Source organism: Pipistrellus hanaki, assembly GCF_964339955.1.
Source record: "Pipistrellus hanaki genome assembly, chromosome: 5".
NCBI lineage: Eukaryota > Metazoa > Chordata > Mammalia > Chiroptera > Vespertilionidae > Pipistrellus > Pipistrellus hanaki.
Window position 1 is genome coordinate 38,479,442 of NC_140507.1, and position 13,003 is coordinate 38,492,444.

Genomic DNA, 13,003 nt, shown 5'->3' on the forward strand with positions numbered 1-13,003 from the left:
AAGTCCGCAACCCGGGCATGTACCTTTGGCCAGGATGGAACCTGGGACCATTCAGTCCACAGGCCGATGCTCTATCCACTGACCCAAACTGGCTAGGGATCTCCAATTTCTTAATAATTTCATTGTGTCATTCAGTATTGAAATGTAAAAGTTTACTTTGGTTTGCATGTGGCCAGAATAATTTTATCTTTAACTTCTGACCTTAAATTTGTGAGTTATGTCTAACTTGTTTGTAATAAAGCCATAAAAATTTGCTTGTGTGGCCTATTCCTTCTTACTTTTCATTATATCAAATAGTTTATATAAGGGTGTATTTTGTAACTACCAGGTTAATTTACTTGACTTAGCACTATTTTGGGACATATTTTTAAAAATATATATATATTTTATTGATTTTATACAGAGAGGAAGGGAGAGAGATAGAGAGTTAGAAACATCGATGAGAGTCATTGATCAGCCACCTCTTGCACACCCCCTTCTGGGAATGTGCCCGCAACCAAGGTACATGCCCTTGACTGGAATCGAACCCGGGGCCATTCAGTCCCCAAGCCGAATATCCATTGAGCCAAACCATTCCCGGCTATTTTGGAACATATTTTTAATTTTCCTGTGGGAAATGTTCCCAAATGTTCTATATACCATATAACTTTATAAAACATAGTATTTTATAAAACATACTTCAGTGAAATTCTAGATAATATTCAGGCAAATATAATTTTTATTTGTTTTTTTTCTACCCCATTTTTTTGTCCTACTTGCCCATATTTTTTACTACTGTATCTATTTTAATTTTATTCTTAAGCATATTTACATATGTCTATACATATATGTGTGCCTAAAGTATAAAGAATAAAACACTTGTGTATTCACTATTCTGCTTTATTTTTATTTTAAATATTTTTTTATTTCATAGAGGAAGGGAAGAGAGATAGAAACATCAAAGATGAGAGAGAAGCAGCCAGGGTAAGGAAGGCCCATTCTTGCACGAATCTTCGTGCATCTGGCCTCTAGTTAAATATATTTATTGAAGTGATTGTAAAAACAATTCTGTGTGTCTTGTTTTGTTTTTTAGAGCTCAGTTCCCCAAAAATCATAAAAGCAGGAAAACTCAAGACAAAGAAATCCAACAAGGTAGGTCTTTTACACAAAGAAGTTCTTCAGTACTCCATATTAATTTTGAAAATCATTGTTCTTAGATTACTATGAATCTTTCTTCTAGTTGTGTTATATTGTTGGCAATTTGAAGTTAATATGCTACAGAATTGTAGCTTTTATATAAAATCCCATATGCTTCTGTTAATCCTGTTTATATTAATTTAGTCAGTGTCATTAAATAGTGCTAGAGATCATAGGCCAAGGCCTTATTGTTTCAGTGTTCTGATGTTTGGAGAAACTTGGATTAATTTGGCAAATGCCTGCATATAAATTGAATGTAGGTGATTTTTAAAATTGCTTTCACCTTTAGAAAATATTTTTTCTACTTAAAATTTCTAATTTGCAGACATAACACCTATTTATTACTTCTTAGGCTAGTGATTTCAGCGATATGGCGAATTGGCCAACACCAAGTGAATTAGTGAACACTGGAGTGAGTATTGTTTAAGGCTTTCTTTCCATATAGGGAAAAGATTCTCATTTCAACATGCAGAACTTATTTTACTTCAAATTTAGAGAATTATATTAATAAAGAGGTGTTGAAAACTACCCTTTCATAGTTTTGCCCATTTTCATATAATGTATCTAAAGCCCATTCATTTTATGTTTCAGAATTTATATTGCTTGTTCTTTCTGATTTATATTTCCAATGTGTTGCAGTCCTAACTATATATATGTACTTATATGACATATGTATGTCATTGATCAATAAGTATTCAATGAATGGAATTTTAAAAATATATATTTTTTATTGATTTCAGAACGGAGAGGGAGATAGAAACATCAGTGATAAGAGAGAATCTTGATTGGCTGCCTCCTGCACACCCCCACTGGGGATCGAGCCCACATGTGCCCTGATTGGGAATTGAATCGTGACCTGAGCTGCACCACCTGGCCTAGAATTTTAAAGATTAAAAAAGTTCCAAAAGATGTTTCTAAGATATTGTATTAAGTGGGTTTTTATAGGATTAGCATGTGTGGTTATACATGTTTTCATTTGATACTGTGCACTTTGCTGGTTGTAATTTGTGTGGTGTATAATTGTAGGTAGTATATATTAGTTTAAACAGCTTAATTGGTACATGAATGACATATAATAAACTGCAAATATGTGTGTGGTATTTTTATCTGTAGTTCATTCTTATTGCTGAGTACTAGTAGTATTGTATGGATGTAATGCTGTTTGTCCATTCACCTATTAGTGGACATTTCTATTAGTGGACATTTGTGTTGATTGTACTTATTTTTTGGCTGTTAGAAATAAAGCTGTTATATTAACATTTATATGTCAAATTTTGCATGGGTATATGCATTTTTCTTTTTTCTTTCTTTCTTTCTTTCTTTTTTTTTTTAATATATTGATTTTTTACAGAGAGGAAGAGAGAGGGATAGAGAGTTAGAAACACCGATGAGAGAGAAACATCTATCAGCTGCCTTCTGTACACCCCCTGCTGGGGATGTGCCCGCAACCAAGGTACATGCCCTTGACCGGAATCGAACCTGGGACCTTCCCGTCCGCAGGCCGATGCTCTATCCACTGAGCCAAACCGGTTTTGGCGGTATATGCATTTTTCTTGGGTAGATACCTAGAAGTAGAATTAGCTAGATTGTATGGTAGCTATTTGTTTAGCTTTTTCAGAAACTACTAAAATTTTTATTTCCACTGTCAGTGTAATGAGAATTATAGTTATTTCACACACCACTAATATTCATTGTTCATTTTTTTAAGAATTATAAATTTATTAGATCATTTGGAAAATCAGGTGGGCTGAGCCCCAAAATGGCACCAGCTGCTCATTCTTAATTTTAGTCATTATAGTATGTGTGTAGTGGTATCAAATTGTAGTTTCAATTTACATTTCTCTAACTAAAGATGTCAAGCATCTTTTCATATACATTTGCCATTCAGTGTATCTCTTTAAAGAAGTATCTGTTCAACTCAAGCTCATTTTTCAGATATTGAGTTGTTTTCTCATTATTGCATTTTGAGAGCTCATTTTACAGGGCTGGGGAAAAGCAGGTTTACAGTTGTGAGTACACGGAACAGTTGATTATTGTATTTATTAAATATTTTTCCATATGAACAACTGTAAATCTACTTTTTCCAAAACCTGTATATATCAGATACAAGTTCTTTATTAGAAACTTAGGAAATATTTTCTCCTAATCTATGGCTTGCTTGATTTTCTCTTAACAGTGTCTTTTGAAAAGTAGTTTTTTAATATTTTAAATATTAGCATTTGTTCTGTAATATTTAGGTTAGGCATATTACCACAGATTTTTGGATATGCTAGTGAAAATGTTCGTGAAAATTATTTCATTCTGAAATACTTTTTGCAGTGTCAGAGTGTCATCAACCAAGGAAATAAGAAACTTCAAAATAAAAAAGAAAAAGAAGATAAAGTTGAAAAGAGAAATAGCAGTGAGAGCAAAGAAACCCGGGAAACAAAACTAGATGGTCCTGGTGAAAATATCAGTGAGGATGAAGCTCAGTCAAATAATCAACGAAGGAAAGGTTTGTTATCTATAACTTCCATTTCATTGAGATATGATTATATTAGTTTAAAGTATAGAACACAATGATTTGATATATGTATATATCAATGCAAATGACTATCACAATGTTTAACATCCATCAATTCATAGTCACTATTTTTTTTAAATTTGTTCTTTAAAAAAAATTTTTTTTTTTTTTAATCTTAGAAAGGAAGAGGGACAGAGGTAGAAACATTTGATGAGAGAAACATAGATTGGTTGTCCCCTGCAGGCTCCTTACTGGTAATCAAGACCACATCCTGGGCATGTGCCCTGACCAGGAATCAAACCAGCGACCTCTTGGTTTATGGGTTGACATTCAACCACTGAGCAGGCACAATTTTTTTTCTTAAGATGAGAATTTTTAGGCTCTAAGCAACTTTCCAATATGTAATACAGTATTATTATCGTTGCTGTGCTGTACATTGCACACTAGAACTTATGTAGTAGTAAGTTTGTAGCTTTTGATCATCTTCACTCAATTCTCCCATTCACCAACTGTGTTCTCTTTCTTTGAGTTCAGTTTTTCTAGATTCCACATATAAGTGAAATCATACAATATTTGTCTTTGTCTCACTTTTTTCATAGCATAATGCCCTCAAGGTGTATCTTGCTGTTGCAAATAATAGAGTTTTCTTCTTACTGTTCCATTCACTAAATTCAACACATTTTTGTTATCCATTTGTCTGTCCATAGACTGTTTTTCATGTCTTGGCTATTGTAAAGTATGTGGCCCTGGTGAAAATGTCAGTGAGAATGAGGCTCAGTCAAGTAATTAGTGAAAGAGAGGTTAGTTTATCTATATGTTCATTTTAGCCTTACTTTCTGGAAGGAAGTTATACTAATGAAGAATTGTATTTAATCAATTGTTTCCAGGTAGTCAGTCACCAATGAGTATTTTTGGATTTCTTCAGGATACCATCTGCAAATGGTAACTGATATGTTTTTGTAGCATTCATTTCTGAACTCGTAAGTTTTTCTTTTTTTTATGTGAGAAGGAAATGAAGTTGTACTTAATAGAGATGAGTATAGATACACGATTGGAAAGTTGTGTAAAGCTAGTGTATTGATTTCAGTGAGGAAGGGAGAGATAGAAACATCAATAAAGTGATTGTATCATTGATCAGCTACTTCTTGCAGGACTGCTACAGGGGATTGGGCCTGCAACCTGGGCAAGTGCCCTGACCAGGAATAGAACCGTGTGACCTTCTGGTTCATAGGTTGACTCTTCAGCTACAGAGCCACAATGACTGGGCCATAACTATTTTTAAAATATATGTATTTTTATTGATTCAGTGAGTAAGGAAGAGGGAGAGATAGAAACATCAATAATGAGAGAGAATCATTAATTGGCTGCCTCCAATCACACTGGGGATTGAGCCCACAACCCAAACATTGAACCATGACCTCCTAGTTTATAGATTAATGTTCAACCAGTTAACCATGCCAGTTGGGCTAACTATTGTTTTTTAAACCGGCATTGCAACTGATCCTGTCTTATAGGGAGTTTTGAGATAATGTTTTTCTGAGAAAAGGGAGAACAATTTTGGTCAAATTTTTTCCCTTCATACTTTGAAGAAAAAAAAGATGCTCTCTTTACATCCTTTTCCATATTTTTAGAACTTTTCATGTGTCTAAAGGACACATGATTGAACTGCTTTGTAAAACCATATATTCATCAGTGTTCTGAGCCTAGGTAAAAGTGTCTGCAGGGGCCTTTTGGTAGGAAAAAAATCTAAACTGTCAGAAGGTCATAACTGAGGCATGGTGAACTTTGGAGATGATATTGGAGAGGTAGGCATAGTCAACATTATGCAGGATTAAAACTTGGGGTTAACATTTTGAGTTCCATAGGAAGATGTTGAAGCATTTTAATTCATGGAGGGTAGTCACCAGTGAACTTCTTTAATAATGGAGCAATCTATCATGTATTAAATACTTGACTTGATCTTTATTCTAACGATTATCTAGTCCTTTAGCTGCAGGGTAAGCATTAGGCTCACTTGGTACAATGAACCAAGGCTAATTGCTCAAAGGTGGTGCCAATAGGACAACCATGTGGTTATTAGAAAAAAATTACCCCAGTTCTTAAAACTTTTTCATGCTTTTTAGACACAGGTAGTTTTTTCTTTTTGACTGTTATTTATAGACTAGAGACCTGGTGCATGAAACTTGTGCACAGGTGGGGGTGGTGGTGGTGGTGTTCCTCAGCCTTGCTTGTGCCCTCTCAAAGTCTAGGAGCCACCAGTCAGACATCCTTAGTGCTGCCATGGAGGCGGGAGAGGCTGTGAGCCCAGTTCAGGGCTTCTGGCTGAGGGGCGCACCCCCTGTGGCAGCTTCTGCGTTGAGCTTCTTCCCTCTGGTGGTCGTGTGTCATAGCGAGCAGTCATTCCACTGTTTGGTAATTTGCATATTACCCTTTTACTATATAGGATGGTAGACCTGTTATCCTGCTCTAATATTTGTTTTCCTTGCTAATTGCTTCATTTAAAATTATCAGCCAACACTAAAATCTGGGTGTTTATAGTTAGTGATTCACATACAGTAGGTCCTTGGGTTACATTGGAGATCTGTTCCTATGGCGTAATGTAATGTGATTTTTACCATAAGTCAGAACCCACCTACATAAGCACCTATATCACTCATATGGAGCACATAACATAGCAGTAATGAAGTGAAACAGTAAAAAAAATTTCAAAGAAAGATAATTCCTGACCTTTACTTGTGGCAAATAACTAATAAAAAAAACATAAAGCCAGATGTACAGACTTCGAAATGACAGAACTTTTTTTTAAAATAAATAAATGAGCCGAAACCGGTTTGGCTCAATGGATAGAGCGTCGGCTTGGGGACTGAAAGGTCCCGAGTTCGATTCTGGTCAAGGGCATGTACCTTGGTTGCGGGCATATCCCCAGTGGGGGGTGTGCAGGAGGCAGCTGATTGATGACTCTCTCTCATCGATGTTTCTCTCTCTCTCTCTCTCCCTTCTTCTCTGTACAAAATCAATAAAATATATATTTAAAAAAATAAATAAATAAATAAAATAAATAAATGAAAGATGGCAATGTAATCATGAAGCAAGGTATGTTCAGTCCGACATAACCCAAGGACTGCCTGTTCTCAAGCCATGAATTGACTTTCCTAACAGCACACATTTTAAAAAAATGTTTTATTGATTTTAAAGAGAGTGATAGCAACATAAATGATGAGAGAGAATAATTGATCAGTTGCCTCCTGCACAGCCTCCTGCTAGGGATGGTGCCCACAACCAGGACCCATGCCCTTACTGGGAATCTAACAGTGGTTCATAGATTGACCCTCATCTATGGAGCCACACCAACCAGGCACATATTTTATCTTCAAACAGAAGCCTTATTTATGCTCAAGAATCTCTTGATAGAATTTAGTCTTTAAAGAGTTTTTAGATTATTTCCTATTCTCTTTTACTCATGTCTCCATATATTGTAGGTTATATAGAAAATCAGTACTGAGTTTTCACAATAATATTCCTTTTTCTTTTTTTAAAAAAATATATTTTATTGATTTTTTTATACAGAGAGAAAGGGAGAGAGATAGAGAGTTAGAAACATCGATGAGAGAGAGTCATCGACCAGCTGCCTCTTGCACACCCCCTACTGGGGATATGCCCGCAACCAAGGTACATGGCCTTGACCGGAATCGAACCCGGGACCCTTCAGTCCCCAAGCCGATGCTCTATCCATTGAGCCAAACCGGTCCCGGCTCCTTTTCCTTTAATTAATTACCTTAATAGTGTTTCCATTGCTCATGAGTCTTTTTGTTTGGTTTAAGAAAAAAAAGTGTGTGTGTGTGTGTGTGTGTGTGTGTGTGTGTGTGTGTGTATATATATATATATATATATATATATATATGTATATATATAGTAGTCCTAGCTGGTTTGGCTCAGTGGAAAGAGCATCAGACTGTGGACTCAAGGGTCCCAGGTTCGATTTCGGTCAAGAGCATATATCTTGGTTGCGGGCATATACCCAGTAGGGAGAGTGCAGGAGGCAGCTGATTGATGTTTCTCTCACACTGATATTTCTAACTTTCCCTCTCCCTTCCTCTCTGTAAAAAATCAATAAAATAAAATAATTAGACAGAAGAGTGAAAATATTGAAATCTTAACTGTGAAATCCACGAATAGGCCATCTTGAGAATTACATTATTACAATTACATTATCTTTTCGTCAACAAGAAAAGTTAAATTTCTTAATTCTCTTAAGAAGTAAGGAAAATAAGCTGGTTTTGCTCAGTGGATTTAGTGTAGGCCTAAGAACTGAAGAGTCCCAGATTCGATTCTGGTCAAGGGCATATGCTTGGGTTGCTCTCTTGATCCCCAGTGGGCTACGCAGGAGGCAGCTAATCGATGATTCTCTCTCATCATTGATGTTTTTATCTCTCTGCCTTCCTCTCTGAAATCAGTAAAAATACATGTTAAAAAAAATAAGAAAAATGTAAGTAATAGTTTTAACAAGATTTGTCAAATTCAGTTAGATACATGTTACACTTAGACTCAATTAAAAAAAAAACTCATTAGTATTAATGCTGAATAAATCAATATTTTATCTATATTTTAGACTGTGACGCAAAACTAAAAGTTCTTTTGAATCACTATCCAAGCTTTCCAATGTGTACATTATAATGTCCTATCAGGTATATCCCATTCTCAAGCCTAAGAATCAAGTATTAGATAGGAGTGGTATGTACATGTACTATTTTTGAACACTTTATCCATTAGAATTAAACAGAAAAGTTGGCATTTCACTTAAAAGCAAAACAATTTCAGTGATACTTCATCACTGAATTTTCAATTGATTTTTAGAAAGTGTTTATAGAAAATACTTTAAAGAGCTATGTGAGAAGAAAATTATTTTGATATTGTAGAGATAATCTCTTTAAGAAAAAATTAAGTCTCATTTAATTAAAATACAGTCTTTTAATATATATATATTTTTATTTTCAATGATATTTTACAGAGAGGAAGAGAGAGGGATGGAGAGTTAGAAACATCGATGAAAGAGAAACATCGATCAGCTGCCTCTTGCACACCCCCTACTGGGGATGTGCCCGCAACCAAGGTACATGCCCTTGACCGGAATCGAACCTGGGACCCTTGAGTCCGCAGGCCTATGTTCTATCCACTGAGCCAAACCAGTTTCGGCCAGTCTTTTAATATTTTTATTGATTTCAGAGAGGAAGGGAGAGAAACATCAACGATGAGAGAAAATCATTGATTGGCTGTCTCCTGCATGCCCTCTGTGAGTTTTCTTTTTTGCTCAAACCTTCCACCATCACCCCACCCTCGATTCTGCACCCACCCATCAGGGCTGTCTCTATTTTGCTTGCTAGTTTAGATTGTTCATTAAATTCCACATGAGTGAAATCATATGGCACTTGTCTTTCTCTGGCTTATTTCACTTAACCTAGCATAATGTTCTTCAGGTCCATCATGCAAAGGGTAAAATTTCCTTTCTTTTTTACTGCAGAGTAGTATTTCATTGTGTAACTGTACCACAGGCTATTTATCCACTCATCTACTGGACAATTGGGCTGCTTCCAAATCTTGGCTAGCCTATATAATAAAAGGCTAATATGCAAATAGACCTAACAGTTGAACAACTGGTTGCTATGACACACACTTACCACCAGGGGGCAAGGGCTCAACGCAGGAGCTGCCCCCTGGTGGTCAATGTGCTCTCATGGGGAGTGCCGCTCAGCCAGAATCTGAGCCAGCCTCATGGCTGGTAAGCACAGTGCTAAGGATGTCTGACTGTCAGTTGGACATCCTCCAAGGGCTCCCAGACTGTGAGAGGGCACAGGACAGGCAACACCCCCCCTGGCCTGTATTTTCTCAGCAAATGCATGTATTTCGTGCACCGGGCCTCTAGTTGTAAATAATGATGCAATGAACACAGGGACACATATATTCTTTTAAAGTAGTGTTTTGGGTTTCTTTGGATATATTCCCAGAAGAGGAATTTCTGGGTCATACGACAGTTCTAATTTTATTATGTGAGTTAACTCCATACTCCTTTCCACAGTGGCTGCACCAATCTGCATTCCTTTCAGTAGTGCACCAGGGTTCCCTTTCTCCACATCTTTGCTAACACTTGTTTCATTGACTTATTGATGTTAGCCATTCTGACAGGTGTGAGGTGATATTTCAAGAGTCCTTTCAGAATTAGTTTTATTAAAATTGTGTTGTCATTAAATTATTTTATTTTGTTTTCTTCAAGCTAATAAACACAAGTGGGTACCACTCCACTTAGATGATGTAAGACCAGATAGTCAAGAAAGACCAGGATCCCGGAACAGCACAAGGTGTCAACCTGAAACAAATAAATCATCACAAAACAGTAGGAGAAATGATACACGAAGTAAGTTACACTTTTAAGAGAAAAATGACTGAGGAACTATGTCTTACTGCTTATTACAATATTATTAGTTTTCTGCTTATTATTTTAATTGCCATGAATAGTATAAACTATTTGAGAGTAAGTTGCAGACATTGTTCCTCTTTTTTTTTTTTTTTTCCAATACTCACTCAAGGATATTCTTTTTCATTGAATTTTCAGAAAGAGGAAGGGAGAGAGGAGAAAAGGAAAAAGGGAGGAGGAGAAGGAAAGGGAGGGAGGGAGAGGGAGGAAGAGAGAAACACTGATTGGTTGCCTCCTGCATATCAGGATGTGGGATGAAACTGCAACCTAAATAAAGTGCCCTTATCTGGGAATCAAACCCGAGACCCTTCAGTCTGAGGGCCACCATTCTAACGACTGAGCAAAACCAGCCATGCCCAGGCATTGTTCCTCTTTAACCCTAAATAACTTCATAATATATGTTGTAAAAATAGTAGTAATAGTATGAATGTCCACCAGCAGTTTTCCTCCTCTTTTTTGTAGGATCTAATCTAGATAACCCATTGCTTTTAACTATCTTTTATCTTTAGTGTCCATTAGTTTGGCATGGTTCCTTTGCTTTTGTCTTTAATAACAATGATTTTTTTTTTTGAAGACAGCAGGGCAGATATACCTCACTTTGTGTTTTCTGGTGGTTTTTGTTTGTTTTTTAATATATCTCATTGATTTTTCACAGAGAAGAAGGGAGAGGGACAGAGTCAGAAACATCAATGAGAGAGAAACATCGACCAGCTGCCTCCTGCACACCTCCCACTGGGGATGTGCCTGCAACCAAGGCACATGCCCCCGACCGGAATCAAACTTGGAACCCCTCAGTCCACAGACCGATGCTTTTTCCACTGAGCCAAACCAACCAGGGCTCTGGTGTTTCTTTTTTCTTTTTCTTTTTTTAAATATATTTTATTGATTTTTACTGAGAGGAAGAGAGAGGGATAGAGAATTAGAAACATCGATGAGAGAATCATCTATCAGCTGCCTACTGGGGATGTGCCCTCAACCAAGGTACATGCCCTTGACCGAAATCGAACCCAGGACCTTTCAGTCCGCACGTCAACGCCCCATCCACTGAGCCAAACTGGCTTTTTTAAAAAGTCAACTTTACTGAGCCTATAAATCATATATATTAAAATGCACTAAAATTGCTGTTACTTTCCCCAACCACTAATGTACTTGCTTTCTGTCAGGTTAGATTTGCCCTTTCTAGAATTTCATATATATTGAACTATATAACATGTTATGACTCTTGTGTGTTCTTTTGCTCAATATTATGGTTTTCATATGTCAATAGTTCTACATTTTTGTTGCAGAATAGTTTTCTGTTGACTGGTTATTCCCCTTTATCAATTCAAATATTTGTGTATATTTTACTTATTTCCAGTTTTTGCATATTATAAGTTATACTGCACGGCAGTCAGTTTGGCTCCCGGCATTGAGTCTGGTCCAGAGCATGCACCTCGCTTGCAGGCTCAATCCCTGGCCCTGTTCTTGGTGGGTTTTGGAGGCATCCAATTGTTTTGTGTCTCTCACATCAATCTTTCTGTCTTTCCACCCCTCCCTTTTCACTCTATAAAAAACCAATGGGTAAGGATTAACAACAAAAATATGCACATCTATGTACAAGCCTTTGGACATATGTGTCATTTCCTAGGTAAACACCTAGGAGGGGCTTGTTAGGTGGTATGGTAAGTTCATATTTAACTTTATTAGAAATTTCCAGATTGTTTTCTAAATTGGTTGTACCATTTTCCATTCTCACCTGAAGTGTTTTTTCCCCCCACTGCTTACTTAAGTCACAAGTCTTAGGGAATTTCCCTTTTTAAAAAATTATTATTTTATTGATTTTTTTTTTTTTTACAGAGGAAGGGAGTGGGATAGAGAGAAACATTGATGAGACAGAAACATTGATCAGCTGCCTCCTGCATACCCCCTACTGGGGATATGCCCGCAACCAAGGTACATACCCTTGACTGGAATTGTACCTGGGACCTTTCAGTCCACAGACCGACGCTCCATCCACTGAGCCAAACCGGTTTTGGCCTGTCTTTACTATCTTGGTTCGCAGTTGATATAGGCAGGACCTTGAAATGTTTGTCTGAGTGGAGCAGATGAAATGCTCTTTCATTGTCTTCATTTGCATCTCTCAGAGCCAATGAGTCTGAGAACCATTTTCTTTTTATATTATTTTCATTTCTTAGTTTGCCCTACCTGTCTTTTAGCCATTTTCCTGTGAGTTCCAGTGTGTGCACGTTTGTGTATAAGAGCTTTGCATGACTTCTGTATATAATTTGTGTATTGTACTGCAGATATCTTCTCCCAATATGTTTTGTGGTTTTATTTTTATTTTTTTTTTAAAGAAATGCCTTTTGGGGAGTGGAGTGGGAGTGGCCGGGGAGAGGTCAATGGGGGAAAAAGAAGACATATATAATACTTTAAACAATAAAGAATTTTGTGAAAATAAATATTTTTTTAGTATGTTATTTTTACTTACTAGAATTTTTTATGTGTCAGAACTTTTATGGGCTCCCCTTATGTATGCCAGAGACATTTTGACAAATTTCTATGGGATCTCCTAAGTTTGTATCTATCTGAAGATTGCCTGGTTACTAAATAACTAGATACAAAGTGAAGAGAAATGGTTACCAGGTTTTCATAAAGATAATCATATTATTTATAGCTGAAAATTGGAATGTATAAAAATACTTTTATTTCAAAAAGGTTGGAGACGTGATAGAGAAAAGAGAGATGATCAAGATGAAGTTTCCAGTGTGAGAAGTGAAGGTGGTAATATCCGAGGTTCCTCAAGAGGCCGAGGAAGAGGCCGAGGACGGGGAAGAGGACGAGGCAGAGGAAATTCTCGATGTATGACATGATTTTGT

The 13,003-nt window shown here is 36.6% G+C and overlaps 1 protein-coding gene across 18 annotated transcripts in view; it reads left to right on the forward strand.

Moving 5' to 3' along the window:
* LARP1B (La ribonucleoprotein 1B) overlaps positions 1-13,003 on the forward strand; it is a 79,425-nt gene that overhangs the window by 5,416 nt on the left and 61,006 nt on the right. For 16 of the 18 annotated variants that reach the window (XR_014795077.1, XR_014795078.1, XR_014795079.1 and 13 more), the window contains exons 2-6: positions 1,073-1,131; positions 1,529-1,588; positions 3,496-3,670; positions 9,948-10,088; positions 12,843-12,986. Coding sequence is in view for 13 of the 18 variants with exons in the window: in XM_084884591.1 (XP_084740717.1) it covers positions 1,073-1,131; positions 1,529-1,588; positions 3,496-3,670; positions 9,948-10,088; positions 12,843-12,986 (579 nt within the window). In the remaining 5 variants the exon portion in view is untranslated. The remainder of the gene's footprint in view (positions 1-1,072; positions 1,132-1,528; positions 1,589-3,495; positions 3,671-9,947; positions 10,089-12,842; positions 12,987-13,003) is intronic. The other 2 variants (XM_084884590.1, XM_084884587.1) reach the window with 2 other exon arrangements.